At 43.3% G+C, this 26,448-nt stretch overlaps 1 protein-coding gene across 1 annotated transcript in view; it reads left to right on the forward strand.

Annotated features, from left to right (window-relative positions):
• Positions 1-26,448, forward strand: part of PIWIL1 (piwi like RNA-mediated gene silencing 1) — a 474,823-nt gene that overhangs the window by 183,684 nt on the left and 264,691 nt on the right. The window contains exon 11 of the mRNA XM_089653649.1: positions 9,969-10,083. Coding sequence (XP_089509775.1) covers positions 9,969-10,083 — 115 coding nt within the window. The remainder of the gene's footprint in view (positions 1-9,968; positions 10,084-26,448) is intronic.

Raw genomic sequence — 26,448 nt, forward strand, 5'->3', positions numbered from 1 at the left:
CTTTTCTGACACTTTGTTCACATGAAAAAAATCAGTATTTTTGCTAGGAAATTAATTTGAACCCACAAACATATTTTAAAGCAGACACCGTAGTGAATAAAATGGTGTGTCCTGCAATTTTTTATCTCAAATAGTACTCACACAGCGATTTTTCAAACGCAATTTAAAAAAAAATATATATATACCGTATTTGCCGGCGTATAAGACGACTTTTTGACCCTTGAAAATCTTCTCAAAAGTCGGGGGTCGTCTTATACGCCGGTACACATGTTAGGGGGGCTGCGGCATTAAGTACAGGGGTTTGCAGGGGCTGATGTCTCTTACCTGGATCCAGTCCCACGACGATCCGGTCCAGGAAGCGCGGCGTCTCCTTCAGTTCGGCCACTGGATGTTCGTGCGGCTGCTCGGCTCCGCCTCCTCACCGGTGATTGGCCGCCAGAACTGTAGCTCAGGAAAGGCACACAGGCGGCCAATCACCGGCGAGGGGACGGAGCCGAGCGGCCCCGCGAAAATTGAGTGCCGGAGCAGCAGGTAAGTGTGCTGTGTAGAGGTGCTGCTGCAACCACATATGCTGGCTGCAGCAGCACCATACGAGAACAGGGTCAGCAAGTCTCAGTGGGAGGAATAGTGCCCCATCATTGGTGTCACTGATACCAATGATGGGGCACTATTCCTCCCACTGATACCAACGATGGGGCACTATTCCTCCCACTGACACCAATGATGGGGCACTATTCCTCCCCCCCACTGACACCAACGATGGGGCACTATTCCACCCCCCACTGACACCAATGATGGGGCACTATTCCACCCCTCACTGACACCAATGATGGGGCACTATTCCTCCCACTGACACCAATGATGGGGCACTATTCCTCCCACTGACACCAATGATGGGGCACTATTCCTCCCACTGATACCAATGATGGGGCACTATTCCTCCCACTGATACCAATGATGGGGCACTATTCCTCCCACTGATACCAATGATGGGGCACCATTCCTGCCACTGATACCAGTGATGGGGCACCTATTCCCCCCACTGATACCAATGATGGGGCACTATTCCTCCCACTGATACCAATGATGGGGCACTATTCCTGCCACTGATACCAATGATGGGGCACTATTCCTCCCACTGACACCAATGATGGAGCACTATTCCTCCACTGATACTAATGATAGGGCACTATTCCTGCCACTAATACCAATGATGGGGCACTATTCCTCCCACTGATACCAATGATGGGGCACTGTTCCTCCCACTGATACCAATGATGGGGCACTGTTCCTCCCACTGATACCAATGATGGGGCACTATTCCTCCCACTGATACCAATGATGGGGCACTATTCCTTCCACTGATACCAATGATGGGGCACTATTCCTCCCACTGACACCAATGATGGAGCACTATTCCTCCCACTGACATCAATGATGGGGCACTATTCCTCCCACTGATACCAATGATGGGGCACTATTCCTCCCACTGACACCAATGATGGGGCACTATTCCTCCCACTGACACCAATGATGGGGCACTATTCCTCCCACTGGTGTGCATTGGAAGAGGGGTAGTCTTATACGGCGAGTATAGCCCAAACACTGCATTTTAGCAGGAAAAGTAGGGGGGTCGTCTTATACGCCCAGTCGTCTTATACGCCGGCAAATACGGTACACTTTTTTTAATTTTAATGCACAAAAAACACAATATATTGGCCAATTATTTTGGTAAAATACAAAAGAGGATGCTATGCTGAGTAAATAAATACCAAACATGACAAAACTGTGCATGCCCTGTGCAATGGCGACAAACTGCATATATTTTAATATCTATAGGCAACGCTTTAAAAGCCTTTACAAGCTACCATTTTAGATTTACAGAGGAGGTATAGAGCTAAAATTACTGCCCTTGATCTGACGTTCGTGGCAATACCTCACATGCATGGTGTAACCGCTGTTTCCATACTGACAAAGGCTAAAAGCTCACAAACACAGATGTCCCTTTAATTTTTTTTTTATCACTTTTAATGCTAAATATCCCCTATAACTTCAATGAGCATTGTCATATATTCTTTTTTATTGAAATCTGGGGTTTATCATACTCTAGATGTCTCCTCTGCCCTTACATTATCTAATCTCACCAAGATCGGTGTGATCAGATGCTTTCCCAATTTACAAATGGCGCTGTTTATTTCCTGCACAACTGAAGTGATGAAATTCTCGTAGCTTCTGATTTCTTAGACTATAGATGATTGGCACCTTTCCGGTCTCCAATCAGCTCTATGGTCAGCTGGCAGAAACATCGGCTTCATTCTCAGGTTTCCTCGATGGCACCGTACTGCCCGAGAAGGCCGTGGAAGGCAGCGGGGAAGGGGGGTGGGGTCATTTTCTCCTGCTGCTTGTAAAAGCAATCCTGCAGCTAATTAGCCACTAGAATTGCTTTTACATGAAAGCCCATCGCCGGCTGAAAAAATGATACCAGGATGATGCCTGCTGCTGCAGGCATCACCCTGGTATAACCATTCAAAGTCCAGTGATGTACCAGTACGCCGCTGGTCCTTATTGATTGTATATGCTTTTGTTTTTTTGTGGGGGTATTTATGCAGCCTGTGGGCTGAATGGAAAAAAAGAGAAGAAATCTCTGCTAGAAAAAGTGTTTGGTATGCCCACCATTAGAATACCTCCCTGCATCTACCCAGTTCTAATGATGGACACACATGAAATGTGCCAACAAATATAAAATATATATGCCGAAGCATAGGGGCCATCTACCCACTGGCCACCCCAGACCCCCATGCTTCGGCATATGTGCTCTTTTTTTAAACTGCGGATGAAAAATCTCATCCGACAGCGCTGCCCACCCTGATTTATCTATATTCTGAGAACAACTTCCTGTTGCTGTCAGAATAAACAGGTCCGTGCTGCAGCTGTAAGCATTCCTGCTAAGAAAACAGCAATTGTTAACAATAAAATAGTAATAATAAAACAGTAAAAGTAGAATAACAAAAATAACAACAAAAAAACAAACTTTTTGGTTTTTAAAATTTTTTAAAAATTTTGGGATTTGTACTTTTTATTTTTTAAGCTTCTTTTTTTTTCTTCAAACTTTAACATTTTAAAAACAGATGGTAGGGTCCTTCCAAATGCGATAGCCAGTTTCCTGACTACCTAACATTTTTCGAGACCCTGTGTAAATGTGCCCTGAACTGTGCCGTGCTGTAGCCTATACTAATACTCCACTAGTGTATGGTAGCGACGGAAGCAGTCCTTGATACAAAGGACAGGAGGGACAAAAAAAAGCGGCTGTCACGCCTAATTCAATGTCTGCTACAGACACGACATCTTTTTTTGGGATTCATTTGGGTTGGGGTACCAGGAATGGCATTGGGAATATGCCTCTCATGCAGCCGGCTAACTGCATCTGTGTCGGGGGTTGTGGCCACAGCACCTTCTGGATACAAAAGGGCTGTGATGATCTCTTCCTGGAATTTTAGGAAGGATCCACTATGTCCAGTTGCTTTGTAATGAACAAAAGCGCTATATAAAGCCAATTGAAATAAATAAACAGATACTTTTTTGTACCAGTGTCTGGCTTTTCGGGAAAATAAGTACGGCTTAATCATCTGGTCGTTGAAGTCCACCCCTTCCATGTTAAGGTTATAATCGTTGACACAGAGGGGCTACTCAACAACTCCAGCTGCCATGGCATTTTGGATGGTCGTAGCTGCGTGAATGGAAGACAGGAAGAAAACATCCCGTTTGTCCTTCCACTTCACTGCGAGCAATTCTTCGTTTCTCAAGCAGGATTTTTTCCCCTTTCTAAGACAGGTATTTACAAGCCGTTGGGGGAAGCCCCGGCGATTAGGTCACACAGTGCCACATGTGCCAATTCCAAGATTGTACAAATGTCTAAATAGTGGCACGCTTGAATAAAAATTGTCCACGTATAAGTCCACATAACTATCTTTTACCTCGTAAATCCGAAACTTATATGTATAGCCTGTTGCCCTCTCACAGGTCCTATACACCTTGACCCTATATCTGGAATGATTGCTGGGGATAAACTGTTTTAATGCAAGGCGGCCAGAAAAATTAATGAGGGACTCATCAACGCAGATGTTTTGCTGGGGAGTATACACACCTGCAAATGTTTGGTTAAAGTGATTTACGAGGGGGCCGAATTTTGTGGAGCCGGTCAAATTCAGGGTCACCCCGGGGACCACTGAGTGTGTTGTCGTTGAAGTGCATAAAACGCTATATCGTCTCATATCTATGCCTGGCCATGGCAGCAGAGAACACGGGCATATGATGAATCGGGTCTGTGGACCAATACAACCCCAATTCATTTTTTTTAGTAATGCCCATGTTGAGGGTTAGTCCCAAAAAAACTTTAAATTCAGGAACCGTAATGGGTTTCCATATGAATGGTCTGGCAAGGTTTGAATTTGGGTTGGTGATAAATTGTCGTGGATATAAATGGCTTTGATCCACAATCAATGCAGAAAGATTATCTGTAAAAAAACAGCTCCAAAAAAATCAAGGGGAGTATTTAAATTTGCTGTTTCCACCTGAATTCCAGTTTGGTCAGCGAATGGGGGAAGTACTGGTGCTGCAGAATTTGTGATTGCAGGATTTGCAAGCACATTCGGAAGGATACTAGGGGCTGTAGAGTCCTGTGTGCGAATTCTTGGTGGCCGCGGGACACTACTTGTGCCCTGCACTGCAACAGCTTGTACTGCACTTGTGGGACTCATCACGTTACCAAGTGATACTTTGGTGCTAGCCATTTCACCAAAACGTAGCACGGCAGTAGTACTGGCACTCTGCTGCATATGAGAGTCATCATGCGTTTGTACCACCTAAGCAACCTGGAAATGGGGTCGGGTATGCCTGATCTTAGCAGGGACCTCTTCTCGTCGTCTGAGCTAACTGTCAGAAGGGGGGGGGGGGATAGGGGCTAAACGCAGGGATCAGGTCTGATCCCGCTAACGCTGCGTTTTTGGGGACGCTATACTAATGTGAACGCTGGTATAGCGCTGATCTGATCAAAAATATTGATCCAATCAGACACTATACTAGCAATGGAGGTTTAGTGTGCAAGTGAGTGTGTTCCTGGTAAATGTGATTACTGATGTACTAGCGGGCAATCTGACGCTATCTGGGAGGGGCGCTAACTGACGCTAACACTATCGGAAGTTGCCAGCGACACCAATACAGTGATCAGTAAAAAATCTGTACTCTGTAAATAATGACACTGGTGACAGGGTAGTGAAGGGTTAACTGGGGGGGCGATCAATGGGTTAAATGTGAGCCAGGTGTGTTCTAACTTTCAGTGTAGTGCTTTGTACTCACGTTTTTGTATGTCTTCTCTCTCTGGGACGGAATGTGCCCAGGCAGAGAAGATTGACATCATATCCTGTCCTGTGTAATTGTCAGCACAGGACAGAATATTACAGGGACCGATCATCTGACTTCAGCCGGACATCACTGGCTGAAATCGAATGATTGATCCCTTGGGGATCGAATCGTGATACCCGCGGGTCGGAGGGGGCGCAACCCCCCCCCCCCGCAAAAACATCGGGAATGCGAATCACGTTTATATACGTGATTTTGCGCAACTGTGCCGCCCTGCCGCAGTATATATACTGTGGCTGGTCGACAACCGGTTAATAAAGGAAATTGTTTTTTGGTCCAATTTGGCCGATAACATGCATTTAAAGTGTAAGTAATCTTGGATTTGCGCTTTAACTAATGTGTCCTGTGATGTACTACAAGAAAAAATTTTTACAGATACATTTTGAAAATACAGTCAGGTCCATAAATATTGGAACATCAACACAATTCTAACATTTTTGGCTCTATACACCACCACAATGGATTTGAAATGAAATTAACAAGATGTTCTTTTACTGCAGACTTTCAGCTTTAATTTGAGGGTATATACATCTAAATCGGGTGAACGGTGTAGGAATTACAACAGTTTGCATATGTGCCTCCCACTTGTTAAGGGACCAAAAGTAATGGGACAGAATAATAATCATAAATCAAACTTTCACTTTTTAATACTTGATTGCAAATCCTTTGCAGTCAATTACAACCTGAAGTCTGGAACGCATAGACATCACCAGACGCTGGGTTTCATCCCTGGTGATGCTCTGCCAGGCCTCTACTGCAACTGTCTTCAGTTACTGCTTGTTCTTGGGGCATTTTCCCTTCAGTTTTGTCTTCAGCAAGTGAAATGAATGCTCAATCGGATTCAGGTCAGGTGATTAACTTAGTCATTGCATAACATTCCACTTCTTTACCTTAAAAAACTCTTTGGTTTCTTTTGCCGTATGCTTTGGGCCATTGTCCATCTGCACTGTGAAGCGGCGTCCAATGAGTTCTGAAGCATTTGGCTGAATATGAGCAGATAATATTGCCCGAAACACTTCAGAATTAATCCTGCTGCTTTTGTCAGCAGACACATCATCAATAAATACAAGAGAACCAGTTCCATTGGAAGCCATACATGCCCACGCCATGACACTACCACCACCATGCTTCACTGATGAGGTGGTATGCTTAGGATCATGAGCAGTTCCTTTCCTTCTCTGTATTCTTCTCTTCCCATCACTCTGGTACAAGTTGATCTTGGTCTCTTCTGTCCATAGGATGTTGTTCCAGAACTGTGAAGGCTTTTTTACATCTCGCTTGGCAAACTCTAATCTGGCCTTCCTGTTTTTGAGGCTCACCAATGGTTTACATCTTGTGGTGAACCCTTTGTATTCACTCTGGCGAAGTCTTCTCTTGATTGTTGATTTTGACACACATACACCTACCTCCTGGAGAGGGTTCTTGATCTGGCCAACTGTTGTGAAGGGTGTTTTCTTCGGTCATCCACCAAGGGAAGAATTCTTCGGCCATCCACCACAGTTGTTTTCCATGGTCTTCCGGGTCTTTTGGTGTTGCTGAGCTCACCGGTGCGTTCCTTCTTTTAAAGAATGTTCCAAACAGTTGTTTTGGCCATGCCTAATGTTTTTGCTATCTCTCTGATGGGTTTGTTTTCTTTTTCAGCCTAATGATGGCTTGCTTTACTGATAGTGACAGCTCTTTGGATCTCATCTTGAGAGTTGACAGCAACAGATTCCAAATGCAAATAGCACACTTGAAATGAACTCTGGACCTTTTATCTGCTCATTGTATTTGGGATAATGAGGGAATAACACACACCTGGCCATGGAACAGCTGAGAAGCCAATTGTCCCATTACTTTTGGTCCCTTAACAAGTGGGAGGCACATATGCAAACTGTTGTAATTCCTACACCGTTCACCTTATTTGGATGTAAATACCCTCAAATTAAAGCTGAAATTCTGCAGTTAAAGCACATCTTGTTCGTTTCATTTCAAATCCATTGTGGTGGTGTATAGAGCCAAAAATGTTAGAATTGTGTCGATGTCCCAATATTTATGGACCTGACTGTAAATACACCGTGTTACATTTATGTGTCTTTTTTTTTATTTTAAGAATATCTTTTTCTATCTGTGGGCATTGTTTGAATACCTAATGTTTGCCTGTCAAAATGTGGAAACAGTCAGATTTACATGCTGTGTTCTTACTTTTGCCTTGACTGCATGCATTCCAGCAACTATCCGCAGGTGATTTTAAAACAATTTTAAACTCAAAAGCAAACGTATTGTATTATGGCTTACCATTCCTTAGATGTGATGGCTGCATTTGTTTTTTTGGGGGGGCTTTCTTTATCTTTCAGTTGATGATCTAGCCAGTAAATCTGATGTTTTTCAGCAGAACAAATTCTGCAGATGTAGCAGTAAGAGTGTTGAAATATACCACTGATGAGAAACTTAATATCAACTTTTATTTATTCTTGTAAACCTTTATTTCCAGAAGGAAAAAAAATGTTGCTGTAACCACTTATAAAGTACTAAGTGGAGTTTAGCTTCAGTTTTGTATCTAAGGTGTCCGTTTATGACACAGAGAATAGCTGCGATTCTGAGGATCTCAGCTACTCTCTGGTCATTCACAGTTTATGACACTCAGGAGATCAGCGGAGAACATGTTCAGCCCTTCACTGGAGATCTGTGTTCTCCCTCCAGATTCTCCAGCCCAGAGCTGAAGAATCTGAGGAACCGCAAACTAAGCAGAGATAATTTACCTCTGTTTAGTAAACTGGTCTATTTCTGTAATCTTGCGCGATTATAGTAAAATCAGCCGTTTTCCAGCGTTTGTATACCGTTCTCTCTTCGTTTGGAGAACTGATCTACACCGCTTCATAAAAAGCATTCACAGGAGAACTGTGTTCTCCGAGAATGCTGGAGAACTGAGCAGCGATCATTTACCGCTGGTTCATAAACGGACACCTAAATTTGTTAATGCATCTAACACTCCTTTCCTCAGGCTGGCAATGCTTCGTTCCAAAGGTGTCATGGTTGCTCCTCCATACAGAGTGTAGGCACTCTATCACAGGTGTGTTACTGGCCAGATCACCAGGTGGAAGCAGAGGGACAAAAACCTAAAAAAAAAAAATCAATGTAAACACCACATCTAATGATTGGCAAGCTGCAATATATTACTTTTTTGTTTTATTACTGCTTTAATAGAAATAGATGGTCCCTACAATACACTATATTGCCAAAAGTAATGTGATGCCTGCCTTTACACGCTCATGAACTTTAATGGCATCCCAGTCTTACTCCGTACGGTTCAATACTGAGTTGGCTCACCCTTTGCAGCTACAACATCTTCAGCTCTTCTGGTAAGGCTGTCCACAGGGTTTATGAGTGTCTGGGAATGTTTGACCATTCTTCCAGAAGTGCATTTGTGGGGTCAGGCACTGATGTTGGACAAGAAGACGTGGCTCGCAGGCTCTGCTCTAACTCCTCCCAAAGAAGTTTTATCAGGTTGAGGTCAGGACAGTCAAATTCCTCCACCCCAATCTCACTCATCCATATCTTTATGGACCTTGCTTTGTGCACTGGTGTGCCGTCATATTGGAACAGGAAGGGGCCATCCCCAAACTGTTCCCACAAAGTTGGGAGCATGAAATTGTCCAAAATATATTGGTATGCTGTCGCTTTAAGAGTTTCCTTCATTGGAACTAAGGGGCCAAGCCCAACTCCTGAAAAACAACCCTACATCATTATCACCCCTCCACCAAACTTTACACTTGGCACAATGCAGTCAGGCAAGTACCGTTCTCCTGGTTACCGCCAAAACCAGACACGTCCATTGGATTGCCAGACAGAGAAGCATGATTCTTCTTTCCATAGAACACGTCTCTACTGCTCTAGAGTCCATTGGAGGTGTGCTTTACACCACTGCATCCGATTCTTTGCATTGCACTTGGTGATGTATGGATTGGATGTAGCTGCTCGGCCATGGAATCCCATTTCATGAATCTCTGTACTGTTGTTTTTCTAATCCCCAATTCCACACGATGGCTACACAAAGTTTTTAGGTCTGTAGCTATTGACTCTGCAGACAGTTGGTGACTTGTGCGCACTGTGCGCTTCAGCATGTGCAGACCCCACTCTGTCATTTTACGTGACCTTCCACTTTGTGGCTGAGTTGCTGTTGTTCTCAGTTGCTTCCACTTTGTTACAAACGCACTAATAGTTAACCGTGGAATATTTAGCAAGGAAATTTTACAGAAGTACTTAATGCACAGGTGGCAACCTATCATGGTACCACACTTGAATTCACTGGGCTCCTGAGAGCGACCCATTCTTTCACAAATGTTTGTAGAAGCAGTCTGCATGCCTAGGTGCTTGATTTTATACACCTGTGGCCATGGAGGTGATTGGAATACCTGAATCCAATGATTTGGAGGGGGTGTCCCAATACTTTTGGCAATGTAGTGTATATGCCAACACATTCTAGGCAGTTTTATATATGTAAAAAATATTTCTTCCTGCATTAAATGTTAAACTAGTCAACTAAATGGAATATTGTACTTTGTCTTTAGGGATGATAATGTCCAGAAAGAACTTCGGGACTGGGGTCTAAACTTTGACAGTAACTTGCTGTCTTTTGGTGGAAGAGTTGCTCCTCCTGAGAAAATTTTGCTGTCAAAAAGAGCTGTAAGTATTTTGGCATATTGCCTATAATTCATAAAATATTTTTTGTTTTTGTTTAACTTGATAATTTGGAATTGATATCCAAAGAAAATTTAACTAGTGTAAGTAATCCCTGGTTTAACATAATTTATTGTTTTTGTTTAACTTACTCATTTGGAGTCACTATCCAAAAAAATTAACTAATATCAGTAAGCCCTTATTATTATTATTTTTGTTATTATTATACCAAATTTATATATACAACAGTTTGCTCAGTGCTTTATAATATAAACTTGTTCACACTTGTGAAGGCTCGTGTGATTTGTGATAAAGTTGCATGACAAGTCAAAGTACATTTATTTCATTACTGGTTATTCATTACACCATGTCTTCTGGGTTTCTGTTGTCACCACTACGGTCTTCCACCATGAAGAGCTAGCATAAGTGTTACTCACTTTTTGAACAGCATACCAACGGGCTATGTGCGTATCCCCCTTTTGCTTATAGTGACTTCTCAGAGTTTCTATGTGACTTTGTTATCCTTAGTGGTCTAGTTTTCAGCTTCCTCTGTGCACCTCTGAGGTACCTCTGCCCTCCAGTGACCCTTGTATTTCATTCCAGGAGTCCTAGCAAACCTCACATGTGGTAACTATGATCCTTGCTCCCTTGTGTTGCAAGAAACTCGCTTATGTGTTCCTTTGATCCCAGCACCCCAACGCTACCAGAATCTCGCTCTACTATTTTTGTGCTCCCAATTTTCCAAACTTCTACTCCTGTAATACCAGTACTCATTCCTTTGATTTCAGCACCCCAGTCCTCACAGAAACTCTCCTCCCTGAGCTCAATCTTCCTGCTTTGAAGTTGCTATTTTGTGTGGGTCAGAGGGCTGAAACCTGGGCATCATTCCATTCAAGGTGCTCTGGTGAAGACCAGGCGACTTCTTAGACGCTACACCCCAGCCTTTCTTAAGGCTCTCGTCTCCACTGTATGTGCAAACTTTCAGACCGGCACTATTCTGATAACCAGCACAATCTGATAAATGCAGTATAAGCTATCTTTGGCAGAGATTTATTTAAACTGGAGCACACAGAATCTCGTGCAGCTGTGCATAGTAACCAATCAGCTTTTAGGTTTTATTGTCAAAGCTTGATTGAATAAGCTGATGTTAGAAGCTGATTGGTTACTATGCACAGCTGCACCAAATTCTGTGTGCACAATTTTAATACATCTTCCCCTAAATGTTTCTTCTCACCAACTGTTGTTCTATTGTGGAGATGGAACACTGGTAAACAAAGGCAGGACTTTTTTGGGACGCTCTGGTGTGGATTTTCTAAAAGCAAATTGACTGTGCAGTTTCACAAATTTTTCCCAGAGCTATGTAAATGTGGTAAAGCTTCACTTTGGAAAGCATACCCAATCGGGTTGCAGGAAAATTTGAAAAAAAACATTTTTGCTTGCACTTGATTGGATGATCTGAATCATCAGAGGTTTAACCCATTTACAAAGCTCCTGGGAAAATTAGTGTAATGCACTTGCAAAGTGCATACTGTAGTAAATTCACTCTAGTTTCCTCCTTTTTGAAGGTACCAACACTAGTTCATTTTTATATTTTGGCAGGTAATTTCTCAGAGATGGCTGAGATTGATGAAGAGGGTTACAAAATGTATTTATCAAGTAGGAAGGAACTTGGAAGTAGCTCCCCTTGCACTATATCCCCAGGGAGTCAGTTCTATGTGGCTCTAATTCTCTTCACTTCCCTGGTCTTTCCACTACCTCTGGGACACCTCCATCCAGTTCCTTTGTGTCAAGGGAGGAATTTTCATTTGCTTTCTTACAAAACAGCTTTCCTGAATCCTTTCTGGCTTAGATTGTCTTGGTCGCAAGCTTAAGCACTCTGCTTTCCCTTCTCCCTCCTTTTTAGCAGAGAAGTTTATCAAGAAACCAACTATACTGGAAGAGGAAGATTCCTCTTCCGTGGAATCCCAGAGGACTGGATTTGTGTCAGATCCCTAAAAGCCTTTGGGCTCTTTCTTCTGGAAATGGTCTGGACCAACTTAAAATTTCCTCTTTCTGAATGAAATTTGCCTGCGTTGGATCTGGAGGTTTTCTATTTCAGTAAGATCCTTACAGTTCCAGTGGAAAAGGTCCTAGTATTTCAGGATGCTTCAAACAAATGTCTGAAATCCTTGTTTAAGGCCTCTTTTTCCCTTGTAGGGGCAACCTCTCAACTTGAAGTTGTTTGGTACTGCTCTTGATGAATAAGTGAAAAAGGTCAATGTGGGCAAAAATATCCTGTAGCCGCTTAACCACTTGCTGACTGGTGATAGCCGAATGACGGCTTCAACGCGGCCCGCCAGTTCTGGGAGGGCATCATATGTCATCCTCCTGTGATCGTGCGCCCCCGGTGGCGCGCATCGGGAATTGTAAGTGATGGCTGTGTCCCTCGGACACCGTGCATCACGAAGAGGGTATTGAAGGGCCAAATGCAGCAGCTGTTTACATTTGTAGTTGCTTGTCATTGGACAGAGCGATCACAAATGTAAACACAGCAGAGTCATAGCTGGGTTTTCTCTCTCCTTTCCTCACACCCATACCAAGTGTGAGGAAAGGAGAGAGAATCAGTTTCTAAACTGTGAGTGTTCTCAGCAGTGCCTATCTGCCTGCCAGTGAGTTCCCATCTGTGATTATCGGTGTCCGTCAGTGCCCATCTGTGCTCATCAGTGCCCACCAGTAAGTGCCCATCTGTGCATATCAGTGCGCATCGGTGCCCATCTGCACATTTCAGTGCTCATTGGTGCCCATCTGTGCATATCAGTGTACATCGGTGCCCTTCTGTGCTCATCGGTGGCCATCTGTGCATATTGGTGCTCATCAGTGCACATTATTGCCCATCAGCGAGGGCTCATCAGTGTCCTCCAGTGCTGCCTTATCACTGCAGCTTATCAGTACTCGTCAGTGTTGCTTCATCACTGCAGCTTATCAGTGCTGCCTCATCACTGCAACTTATCAGTACACATTAGTGCTCATTAGTTACCATCAGTGCTACTAAATTACTGCAGCTTTTCAGTGTACATCAGGGCCATTTTTCAGTACACATCAGTGCCACCTTATCAGTGGATCCTCATTAGCACCCATCAGTGCACATCAGTGGCATGTTATCAGTGCAATGCATTATTGCACATCAGTGCAACCTCATCAGTACACATTAGTGCAGCCGCATCACTTCACATCACCAGCCGTCAGTGCTTCCCCATCAGCGCACCCTCGTCAGCACCCAGCAGTGCACTCCCATCAGCACCTAGCACTGCAGCCTCATCAGCACCTAGCACTGCAACCTTATTAGCACCCAGCAGTGCAGCCTCATTAAAGCAACTTTATCAGCACCCAGCAGTGCAGCCTCTTCTGTCCCTGTATGTCTACAAAAAATTTTTCCTGTAAAGAGGCCTACCAAATCTTAACCATGACTGACAACAGCAGCGGGGAGCTCTGAGTCTGATTTTGATTACAAGCCCGTTTTTAAGCAGTGGTTCTCCTACAGAATCGGAGGAGGAGGAAAGTGTGCCCACTAAACAAATGTGTTTTGGTGAGGAGCAGGCTACCACAAGTGGCGCAGTGGCATGCACTTGTAGAGCAGTGGCTTGCACCAGAAATGGAGAACCTCAAAAAATACCAGGTACTAGTGGGGTGTCACCTCAGCTCCAAAGTATTAGGACCCGTGCCGCTCTTCCATATGCCTGTCAAAACCCCCTATGGCTTTCCCCTAAATCTGGAGCAGCTAACATCCCTCCTTTTACTGCCCAGCCAGGTGTCCAGACGAACACAGAAAATTTTGCCCCCATTGATTTTTTTTTTATTGAATTTTTACAAATGACTCACTAAATTCAGTTGTGGACCAGTGCAACCTCTATGCCCAACAATTCATAGCCACCAACCCAGATTCAAGTTATGCCCGTCCCTATGAATGGAAGCAGTTAACAGTGGAGGAATGTAGAACCTTTTTGGGCTTCACATTTAATATGGGACTCACAAAAAAAATCAATTCCACTCCTACTGGTCTACCCACCAAATCCATCATATGCCAATTTACTCATCAATCATGTCCAGAACAAGATATATGATGATCATGTTGTTCCTCCATTACAACGACAACACCCATTGTGTACAATTTGGCCACTCCTTAATTTTTTTCTCGCCCAGTTATTTGTCCCAGATAAAATATGCGTGGATGAGTCGCTTGTCCCTTTCACTGGAAGGCTGAGCTTCAAGCAGTTTATCCCCAGTAAAAGGGCCCGATATGGGGTTAAACTCTATAAATTATGCGACAGAGGCACGGGTTATGTGTATGCATTTCTTGTGTATGAAGGAAAGGACACCCAGCTACATCCCCCTGAATTCCCAGATTACATTGGAGCAAGTAGAAAAGTCATTTGGGAGCTTGTATTTCCACTCTTTGAAAAAGGTTATCTATGTGTTGTTAATTTTTACATTAGCTTGTCCCTTTTCTGCAATATTCACTGAAGGAGAACACTAGAATGTGGCACCGTGAGAGCTAGTAGGAAGGGCTTCCTGCACAGGCTGGTGAACACAAAACTATAGCGAGGAGAGTCGGTGAGTTTGCAGAACGAAGATGTATTTGCTATGAAGGGATGGTACAAACAAGACATCTATATGCTGTCATCAATTCATAATGACAACCACGTGCAAATACCACAAGAAATGGCACAATCCAAAAACCAGAATGCATCCATGATTCTAATTTGCTCATGGGGGGAGTCGAATTCAATGATCAGATGATCCAGCCCTACCTTGCTGTAAGAAGATCCCACTATTGGTACAAAAAAGTCTTCATTTTTTTTTTCAATTTGGCTATTTATAATACATATGTGATCTACCAGAAATCCACCGAGGACACCCATGTCCTTTCTTTGCTATTAGGAGGAAATTGTCACTGCCCTTTTGTTCCCTGGAGGCCCACCAGAAAGTGTTCGCTCAGATGCAGTGAGTAGACTCCACGAATGCCATTTTCCTGAAAAGTCCCTCCTGGAGAAAGAGGTCAAAGATGTCAAAAAACATGTCAGGTGTGCTCCAGAAGTGGAGTTAGATGAGACACCAGTTTTTATTGTCCTCAGTGTCCTTCCCAACCAGGCTTCTGCATAGGTGACTGTTTCTGCCATTACCAAACTTCTCTACAATATTAGTGAAGTATGGTAAATGTAATTCTGAATTTCCTGCCATTCACTCATGCCTCTGCCTGCTCCTGAAATGACCCTAGCCTGTTATTTGACAATGCCACTGCCTACTGCCTAAACTGACCATACCTCTGCATGTTCGGCAACTGACCCTGGCCTGTTATTCGACCACTCCTCTGCCTGTCGCCTAAACTAACCATATCTCTGCCTGCTCTGGAACTGACCCTGGCCTGTTTATTGACAATGCCTCTGCTTGCCGTCTAAACTGTCAACAACAATTCTGCCTGCCATCTAAACTGACCTCGGCTTGTTAATTGACCACGTTTTTTTGCCCGCTGCTTGGACTGATCACCTGCCCTTCAACTGTAGTAGTAGGATTCAAGATAAAACAGGGGTCTCACATATGTGAAGGGCTTCAGAATAGTTTTTCTGAGTGGAGAAAACTACATTTTTGGTTTTAGGCCCTAAGCCTGACATTTCTGCCTGCTGCTAACTTATTGCCAACATGCCTCTACCTGCCGCATGAAATGACCACACCTCTGCCTGCTACCTGTACCATGGACCATGTTCCTGCCTACTACCAGGACTGATATTTTGGCTGTGCTGACCATGTCTCTGCCTTGACTATTCCTTTGGCTGCTGCTGACCACATCTCTGCCTGCTGCCTGGACCAATGGTTTGGCTGTGCTGATGATATCTCTGCCTGCTTCCTGTACTGACCATGGAGAATTCTTGTCTGCTGCCTGAACTATTGCTTTTGATGTCACTAACCATGTCCCTTCCTGCTGCGTAGACCAGTGCTCTACTCTGTGGATAACTGCACTACTAAAACCACAGGTAATCTTTTGTTTACCATTTTCTCAGCAGAATGTATTTTGGGGTGTAATTCTTGGTATGTACATGCTATGTGTTAGAAATATGAAGGGCCTTCAAAAATGATAGGTTTTCTGGAAATTAGATGTGTAATTTAGAACAACTGACGATTCTACTTCAATGTCGGGCCTCTCTATGTGGCCAGGCTGTTAAAAGTCTCACACATGTGGTATTGCCACACTCAGAATGAGTAGCAGAATGTATTTTTGGACAACTTTTTGTAAAAAAAAAAAAAATACGTTTTCATTTTCTTTCCACATACAAAACTTGTAGGAAAAAAATGACATGTTCAAAAGACTCATTATGCCTCATAGAATATATGTTGGGGTGTTTCCTTCTCAAAATGGGGTCATTTTGTGGGTAATTCCATTGTCCTGGTGCTCAGGGCCTTCAAAAGTGTAATAGGTAGTCAATATATTAGATGTGTAATTTATGTCCCTAGAACACAAAATAGTGCTCCTTGCGTGTTGGACCTCTCTATGTGGTCAGGCTGTGGAAAAGTCTCACACGTGGTATTACAGAATGTATTTTGTGGTATTTACATGGTATGTATTAGAAATATCATAAACGGACAACTTTGTGTAAAAAAATTAAGTTTTCATTTTTTCCTTTCATTTTCTGAAAACTTGTGGAAAAAGATTACATGTTTACGTTAACAGTGTTTGCTTTCCAAAACTCGGTCATTTTGTGGGTGCTTCCTCTGTCCTGGTGCTTCAGAGCCTTCACAAGTGCTATAGGTTGTCAGGAAATTAGACGTGTACATTTTGCCCATAGAACGCCTAAAGGTGCTACTTGGATGTTGGGTCTCTGTATGTGGCGAGGCTATGGATAAGTCTCACACATTTGTCATTGCCATACTCAGAGAGATAGCAAAATATATTTGAGTGTGTAGTTTTTGTATTTACATGCTGTGTGTTAGAAATATCTTATAATAGGACAACTTTGTGTAAAAAAAAAAAAATATGTTTTCATTTTTTTCCGCATATTCCAAAAACTTTGGTAACTAAGCGACATGTTCAAAAGACTCATTATCCCTCATGGAATACACAGTTTGTGGGTAATATCATTGTCCTGGTGCATCAGGACCTTCAAAAGTCTAATTGCTAGTCAAGATATTAGAATTGATGTCCCTAGAACACCTGATGGTGCTCCTTGCATGTTGGGCCTCTGTATATGGCCAAGCTGTGGAAAAGTCTCACACATTTGGTATCGTTATATTCAGGAGGAGTAGTAGAATGTATTTTTTGGTGTAGTTGCAAGTATGCCTGTGCTGTGTGTGAGAAATAACTTGTTAATATGACAATTTTTTTTTGGGGGGGGGGGGGGAATAAAATCTTAATTTTCCAAAGAATTGTGTGAAAAAATTACAACTTCCAAAAATTCACCATGCCTCTTACTAAATACATTGGAATGTTTACTTTCCAAAAAGGGGTCATTTGGGGGTATTTGCACTGTCTTCTTTTTACCAAAGAAATGTATCAGTATAAATTTTGGTTAAAATGTATGAAGAAAAATTTCTTACTTGCAAAATTTTAGAACAGAAACTAAGAAAAAAGCATTTTTTTTTGGTCTTTTTTCGTTTATAGTGCAAAAAAAAAAGCAAAAACCCAGTGGTGATTAAATACCACCAAAAGAAAGCTCTATTTGAGTGAAAAAAGGACAAAAATGTTATATGGGTACAGTGTTGCATGACTAATTGTCATTCAAAGTGTGAGTGCACTGAAAGCTGAAATTGGCCTGGGCAAAAAGGGGGTATAAGTGCCCAGTAGTGACGTGGTTAAAAAGAGATTGATGCCATCCCATTGCATTGTACAGTGTGGTGCTTTAGAGACCTCTTCTCTTCCTTAACTGTTTGCACTCCTGAGGATTTACCCCCTTTAATGCTCAGGCCTCTTTTTGCTACTCGGCGCTGCACTAATTCAACTGATAATTGTGCGGTCATGCAATGCTGCACCCAAACTAAATTTACGTCCTTTTTTTCACACAAATAGAGCTTTCTTTCGGTGGTATTTTATCACCTGTGCACTTTTTATTTTTCACACTATAAATAACAAATGACCGAACATTTTGAAGAAAAACAATATTTTTTACTTTCAGCTATAAAAAATATATAGTAAACTCAAAGTTAGTTATAAATTTAGTCCAAAATGTATTCTGTAACATGTTTTTGGTAAAAAAAATCCCAATAAGTGTATATTGATTGCTTTGTGTTAAAGTTATAGCGTCTACAAACTATGGTATAGATACTGCAATTTACACCATTTTTTTGCTATACAGCGCTGCGCTAATTTAACGGACAATTGCGCGGTCATGCAATACGGTACATAAATCAAATTTATGTCCTTTTTTCACACAAATAGAGCTTTCTTTTGGTGGAATTTGATCATCTGTGCACTTTTTATTTTTGGCGGTCTAAACAAAAACATTTTTTGAAGAAGACTAGCAGCTAGTGCTTGCCAGTTCACCAAAAGTTAGCGTGACACTAGTACTGGCACTCTGCTGCATATGAGAGTCATCAAAATTTACCGGCAAGTGCTAACAGAGCTCAGGCCTGATTCTGCGAACACTGCGGTTTTGTGTGCAATGTATCAATTGACAGTGACCTACTGACACTGCACTTGCTGCAGGAGAAGAGGGGGGGGTAAGCGTAGGGGCTAACCGCAGGTGTCGGGGCTGATCCTGCTAACGCTGCGTTTTTGGGGACACTATACTAATGTTAATGCTGGTATAGTGCTGATCTGATCAAAGATATTGATACGTTCAGACACTATACTAGCAATGGAGGTTTATTGTGCATGAGCATGCTCCTGGCAATCAAGGGGTTAAATGTGATCACTGGTGTACTGACAGGCAATCTGAAGCTATCTGGGAGGGTCGTGAAAACCACGGGAGCGCAAATCATATATATATATATATATATATATATGTGTGTGATTTTGCGCACCCGTGCCGCCCTGTAGAAGTATTTCTGCTATAGGGCTGTCAGGAAGCGGTTACAGAAGTGGTTTGTGTTACGTTGATTACTTTAACTGACAAATGTGCGGTAATGCAACACTGCACCCAAATTAAATTTACGTCCTTTTTTCCCACAAATTGAGCTTTCTTTCGGTGGTATTTGATCGCCTGTGCGGTTTTTATTTTTTGCGCTATAAAAAAAGGGCTGACAATTTTGAGAAAAACAATATTTTTTGACTTTTTGCTATAAAACATGTCTAGAAAAAAAATTAAAAAATCAAATTTCGTCATAAATTTTGGCCAAAATGTATTCTGCGACATGTCTTTGCTAAAAAAAATCCCAATACGTGTAAATTAATTGGTTTACATGAAAGTTATAGCATCTACAAATGGCGGGAAAGATACTGGGATTTTTTTTTTTTATATACTAATAATGGCGGCGATCAGTGACTTATGGCGGTGATCAGCGATTTATGACAGTGATCAGCGACTTATGGTGGGACTGCGGCGGACATTCTGACACTGTGGGGGAACTGACTTGGGGTCACTGACATCCCCAGTGACACCAATACAGTGATCAGTGCAAAACAAAAAATAACACTGACACTGTACTAATGGCACTGGGGAGGAAGGGGTTAACTTTTTGGCAATGTAAAGGTTAACTGTGTGAGGGGAGTGTTTTACTAGTGGGCGGGGGGGTGCTTCACAGGAACATGCTGATCCCGAGAGATAAACTCCTCTCTCAGGATCAGTGTGTTGGGAGCAGGGCTGCATTGTAAACAATGCAGCTCTGCTCTGTGTCACTGTTTGCCGGCAATCGCCTGGACCCGGCGGGTAATGACCGGCCGGGACCCGGTGATTGACACCCGCTGCCGGGATCGATGGGACGGTTAGGGCGGGCACGCGCCCCCTTCCTGTTTTGCAAAATGACAATAAACTGTGATTTTGCCCAGAGGTGCCACCTTGTGGCTGTTTTTCTACAGTGGCTGAACGGCAAGCAGTTAAAATGCACCAGACATTAGGACCTAGCCTTAAAATATGTTCCCAGATATGCCCCACTACCTCTCTTTCCCCCATTCACTCCTTTATCTCATAGTGGGGAATCCATGCTTCCCTCCTCGACTACAAAGGGTCCTTTCCATAACCTCTTGGGCTCGTTTTCCAAGGTTCGCACTTCTTGCAATCTTACATGCATAGGTCAGCGCACAACTATCCTTCAATAGGATCACATTAAGCATGCGTTGTATATCATACTATCTTCTCTGTCTCTTCTTCTTTATCATCTACTCCACTTCTCCCTATCCTCACAAGGTGAATATTAGTGATAGACTGAAAACTTTGGCCTGAAAACACCCCTTTCGGCGGCCGTAGGTCAAAATGAAAAAAGCACTGATACAGGTGCCGAAAAAATCCAGCCCCTCGCTGCCACCGTCCGCGGCTGGGTAGTTCTCTGCCTTACCTGAGAAACCATTGATCCCATTACTGGGCATAAAGATGCCTGAAGGAAAGATTGCTGCCACTCATCTCTATGCCCTTGGAGGACCAGAGCGATGTCACTTCCTGTTCCAGCCTTTTTTTTTTTTTTTTTAAAGCACTAGATCAATGCTTTTTTTTTTGATCCAGTGCTTTACATTGTAGAGGAGAGATGTGGGGTCTTATTGACTAGTGAATATGTGAATATAATCAGGATATCATTGCCCATCAATATATCTTAAGCTCTTGATTGAAGTATAACCGTGCGCCATCCACCTCCAGTGTCCAAATACATTCACAAGCTCTTCCTTTCCCCTTTTAGGCATGCACCTCACCCTGCATGCATCGATATATGCCTTCAATACTCCTCTCTCTTCGTATACTCTCTATCACATGAAATCAAATATACAAGCCCATAGTGCAGCAGTAGTGTAAAATTTAATATTTATTATTAAAGTTGTGCTTAACATGGAAGAAGTAGGCAAACAACCTGTACCAAAATGGTCACCGTGGTACTTCCGATTACGTCTGACATCACTTGCGCCTGACGTGTCTTGTCATTAAACTGACGGCAGTAGGCAGTAGATGTTGGATGTCTCCAACACATACTTGTAAAGAGTGTTTTGGAAGCCCAGTTCACCATCCTGTTAACTGGGCCCCTTGTACTATTAGAACTTTAAGTGCTGATGTCCACATGAGTAATATTCAACCACTCATCTTACAGAACATCGACTTAGTATTGTAATAATGGAATATACTTCATAAATCAATACTCAGTGTCTTTTAATATATGGACATAAATAGATCTAATACGAAGGAATTAGCACACACCCGTCTAGAGGTTTATAATACAACTATATATGAGGTGGATATTTACGATTTTCGTATAATCACGATCCCCCTATAGTCCATAGACAAAAAGCCCAATAAACAAGTTTGCAAATAGGCTCCATAGTAAACCTCATGTACTTCTACTACATCCTCCATATACGCATGAAATATCTTCTAAATGCACTCTATATAAAATTATACACAAAAGAATACATGGATTACATAATACCTAATTTTATGCAACACCTCACATGTATATTAAAATATTAGTTTGCTGAAGAAAATGAAAATAAAATCATACAAATGCATTCCATATACAGACTAAATGTAATATCCCAACTACAGCTTAAAATTTACGTTACTAAGAGTTGGAAATAAAGCAGTTAAGATCTAATTCTATGTTTAACCCCTTAGGGTACATACTATCCAGCTCATAAATACAGAAGGTTTTTTTTTTTTTTTTTAATTAAACCTCCGTGGTACGATTATTCCCCCTCCAATGTTCCCCTACTTTATCAATGGCATGGAACTTAACTTATTGCCAAATGCGCTTTAGCTGAATAACGGCTAAAACGCGGTTGTCCAGTTCGGAGAGGGCGTCAAATGATGTCCTCCCATAATGCGCCCTCCCGCGCACACCTGGCAATCTCCATGATCACCGTGTCCTACGGTCCCATCTGATTACGTAATGAGCTAAAAGGCCATTCACAGCCGCTGTCAGCACCTGTGGTAGTGAGCCCTTGCAGATACTCAACTTGGGGTTTCCCAGGGTGCGGAGTCTAAGCCCCAGCTTGCTTCTTTACCAGAGCCCCTGATGGTGGGGATGGACTTGCAGCAAGCTGGGATCAAGTTGGGGCCCCCAGGTACACCCAGCTGAGGACGAGGAGACTGCTTGCATGAGCAGAGTACAATGGGAGGAGACAAACGGAAATCTGATAGACTAGCTGAGGTCAGGACAGGCGGAAAAGAAGCACAGTCAGAGAACAAAGCCGGGGTCGGTACACAAGTCAATGCAGGATACAGACAATAGCAACACACAGAAGCTCCGACAACTAGGAAGTTGCTCAGGCAAAGTGTCCTAGTCTGAGCATGTCTTATATAGGCAGGCAGGCAAATGAGGCGGGCCAGGAAGTGATGGAAGAGAAGGAAATAAAACCCAGAGAACAGCAGACGACGCCCATAGATGAGCACAGACAAACACACATGTGAAGGGATCAGGAACTGGACTGCAGCAAGGAGGTAAGAACACAAACAAACTGCAGGCTAACTTGTGACCGTACCCCCCCTCTTATGAGGTCTCCCTACTTTTTAACCTCCCTGGCGGTATTTCCGAGCATAGCTCGGGGTAAAGTTTCAGTACCACAAGCGGTAACCCCGAGCTACACTCGGGCTTACCATGCGGCGCTGCTCCGGGATCCCTTGATCACTTACCTTGTCCTGCGCTCCCGCGATGTCCCTCCTGCAGTGTCCCCGGCAATGTAATCCGGCGGATGCCGGCATCTGTCATCTGGGTTCCGTCCCCTGCGAGCGTCGGGACGTATGGGGGACGGAACGACGGGAAATTTGAAAATGACAAAAAGTGACATTCACTAAAATCACATAGTAAAACATTACTGTATCAAACCATTTCACATACATTTTGTCCCTAGTGCTTTGTCCTGTGCCCTGCCTGCCTTTTTACTGTTCTTTCTGCCTGGAAACTGAGAAAAGTTCATGGTGTCCAAAAAGCGTCCCTTTAGGTCAAAAGCGATTTTTAGACCAGCTAGAGAACAGCGATAGTAAATCAGAACCACTTGCAGAATTGAGTGATAATGATTCGTGGGGAAATTCGTCATCAGACGCTGAAAACGATTTTGCGACTTTGCTCAGTGATATGCGAACTTGGCGCTATATATCAAATTTCAGTGTTTTTGGTTTTATTATATTATTTAATTAAATTTAATATTATTTTTTATGATTATTTATTAAATTATTTCGTGTTTCAAGTTTTATCCTACCCAGGATGTTTACTAGACTCTTGTTCAGACAGATTTCAGTGAGTTATTCTTAAAAATTTCAGGCCTACAATAAAAAAACTACATATTTCCATGTTTTGAGCACAGAAATATGGACATAAGCATACCGCTAGGGAGGTTAAGGGGAAACTTCTGATAAAAAAATTCCACCAGACGGGGTGCAGAAACATTAGTAGAAGGAATTCAACACCTCTCCTCGGGACTATATCCCTTCCAGTCAATTAGATACAAGAGCTTCCCTCTGATGAATTTAGAATCCAAGATTTGCTTGACTTCATACTGATCCAACACTCCGGAAATCAAACATAAAAAGATTTTACACCCCAGTCACATCAAAGCCGATTTAGAAATTGTGCGACTTACAGTGAAGTTGCCATTGTCCTTGCGATTTGCAAGACATCTGACACAGATATCTATGCAAAGCGCCACAAAAGTAGTATATGTACTACTTTAGAAATCAGTGTCGGAAACGCACCCATATGACCGCTCTAATAACGGACAATAGGGTGCGACTTGGTATATGATTTGCAAGTTGCATGTCATGCAAATCACATGCCAAGTCGCACTCAATGCGACCGCTATTAGAGCGTTCATATTGGTGTGGTTGAAACTTGGTCGGAGCCGCAACGATTTATAAAGTAATGAATACACTACTTTTTATGCGATTTGCAGAGAGATCTGTGTCAGATGTCTTGCAAATCGCACTTTAAATCAGCATGTCCCACGACTTTGAAATCATACGACTTCACTGTAAGTCACATGATGTGACCGTATTGTAAGTCGCACCACTTCAAAATCCGCTTTGATGTGACCGGGGTGGCCCCCAGTCACATCGGGTGCGATTTTGCATGACAGGCGACTTGCAAAGTGTAGGCCAAGTCGCACCCTATTGTCCACTATAGGTTCCATTCACATCCAATCTTATTTTGAAATCGTGCGACTTCACTGTAAGTTGACCGATTTCCAAATCGGATTAGATGTGACTGTGGTGTTAGCACCCGGTCACATCGGGTGCAATTTGGCATGTGATTTGCAAGTCGCAGGGCATGCAAATCGCATGCCAAGTCGCATCCAGGGTGCGCGATTTCAGGTGCGATTTGGGAATTGAAATCGTACCTGATATCGGATATAATGAATGTGAATGTCTGAACATATGCAATTTGCTGCAGCACAATTTCAAAAGTAGTTCATGTCTAACCTTTTCTGCATTTTGTAGCGATTTCACATATAGACTACATTAGAAATCGCAATCCAAAACACAATTGAAAATGCAATAACTTGTTGGTAAATCTACAGAAAACACAGTGAAATTGCCAACAAAAAGCGTAATTTTAAATCACATCTAGTGTGAACCAAGCAGGCAATTCCACAAAGGAAATAAATCTTTGAAGGCATGCGGTATCTGCATGCTTGGATAAGGGTCTGTTATGAATTTGGGGCCTTTTCCCCACAACCCTGGCCAGTGGTTGTGGGGGTCTGCGGGCAGGGGGCTTATCGGAATCTTGAAGCCCCCTTTAACAAGGGGGCCCCCAGATCCGGCCCCCCCCCCCCATTTGAATGAGTATGGGGTGCATGGTACCGCTACTCATTCACAAAAAACAAAAAGTGTAGTGTAAAAAAGGCAGGATATGGTCTTTGTCAACTCCTTTATTAAAAGAAAAATTTAAAAGAATGTCCCCAAAGTAGATCCAACGTCAATCACGATGGAAGCCGCCAGCGAACTGAAATAAAAAAAATAAGGTCCCGTAGCTGGCTCCTGCGGTGTGACAGCTCCTGTGGTTTTGACAGTTCTTAAATATGTAAGGGGCGGGGCCACCAAGGACATCACACATGTAACCCTACCCCATGTGACATCAATGATGTCCCCAAGTGGCCCCGCCCCTTACATATTTAAGAGCTGTCAACCTAGCTCACAGCAGAAGGCCGCATGCCATCGTCAGGAACGGAAACGGCGGCTTACATCGTGATTGATGTTGGATCTACTTCGGGAGACGTTCTTTTAGATTTTTCTTTTATTAACCACTTGCCTACCAGGCACTTATACCCCCTTCCTTACCAGGCCAATTTTCAGCTTGCAGCGCTGCCGCACTTTGACAATTGCGCGGTCATGCAACATTGTACCCATATGAAATTTTGATCATTTTTTTCTCACAAATAGAGCTTTCTTTTGGTGGCATTTAATTGCCACTGGGCACTTTACTTTTTGCGCTATAAATAAAAAAAGTGCAAAAAATTTGAAAAAAATTTTTTTTTCTTTGTTTCTATTATAAAATTTTTCAAACAGGTATTTTTTCTCCTTCACTGATGTGCGTTGATGAGGCAGCACTGATGGGCACTGATAGGCGGCACTGATGGGCACTGATAGGCAGCACTAAAGGGCACTGATAGGCAGTACTAATGAGGTGGCACGGATAGGCGGCACTGATAGACAGCACTAATGAGGTGTCACGGATAGGCGGCACTAATATGCAGCACTGATAGGTGGCACTGATAGGTGACACTGATGATGGGTACTGATAGACGGCACTGACTGGCATCACTGCTGGGCACTGACTGGCACAACCCCTGGGCACTGACTGGTGGCACTGACTGGCAGCACTGCTGGGTGGCACTGGTGGGCAGCACAGGTGGGTGGCACTGGTGGGCACAGGTGGGTGGCACTTCTGGGCACAGGTAGGTGGCACTTCTGGGCACAGGTGTGTGACACTGCAGAGTGGCACAGGTGGGTGCACTGCTGGGCACAGGTGGGTGCACTGCTGGGCACAGGTGGGTGATCTGCTGGGCACAGGTGGGCGTAGCTAGTGGGCGCACTGCTGGGCACAGGTGGGCAGAACTTGTGGGTGGCACTGCTGGGCACCGATCATCAGGGCACTGATCATCAGTGTCCTGATGATCGGTGCCGATCCCCGCTGTGACAACTGTCGGTTCTCGGCAGTACTTTCCTCATGATCTGACAGCGTGAGGAAAGTGCAGCCGAGAACCGGCACTTGCATTTCCCTGTGGTCAGCGTGTCATTGGACACCGCTGATCACGTGGTAAAAGGTCGCTGGGAT

This window comes from Staurois parvus, unplaced genomic scaffold (genome assembly GCF_062004578.1).
Source record: "Staurois parvus isolate SC_StPar_1 unplaced genomic scaffold, SC_StPar_1.0 ptg000719l, whole genome shotgun sequence".
Classification (NCBI taxonomy): Eukaryota; Metazoa; Chordata; class Amphibia; order Anura; family Ranidae; genus Staurois; species Staurois parvus.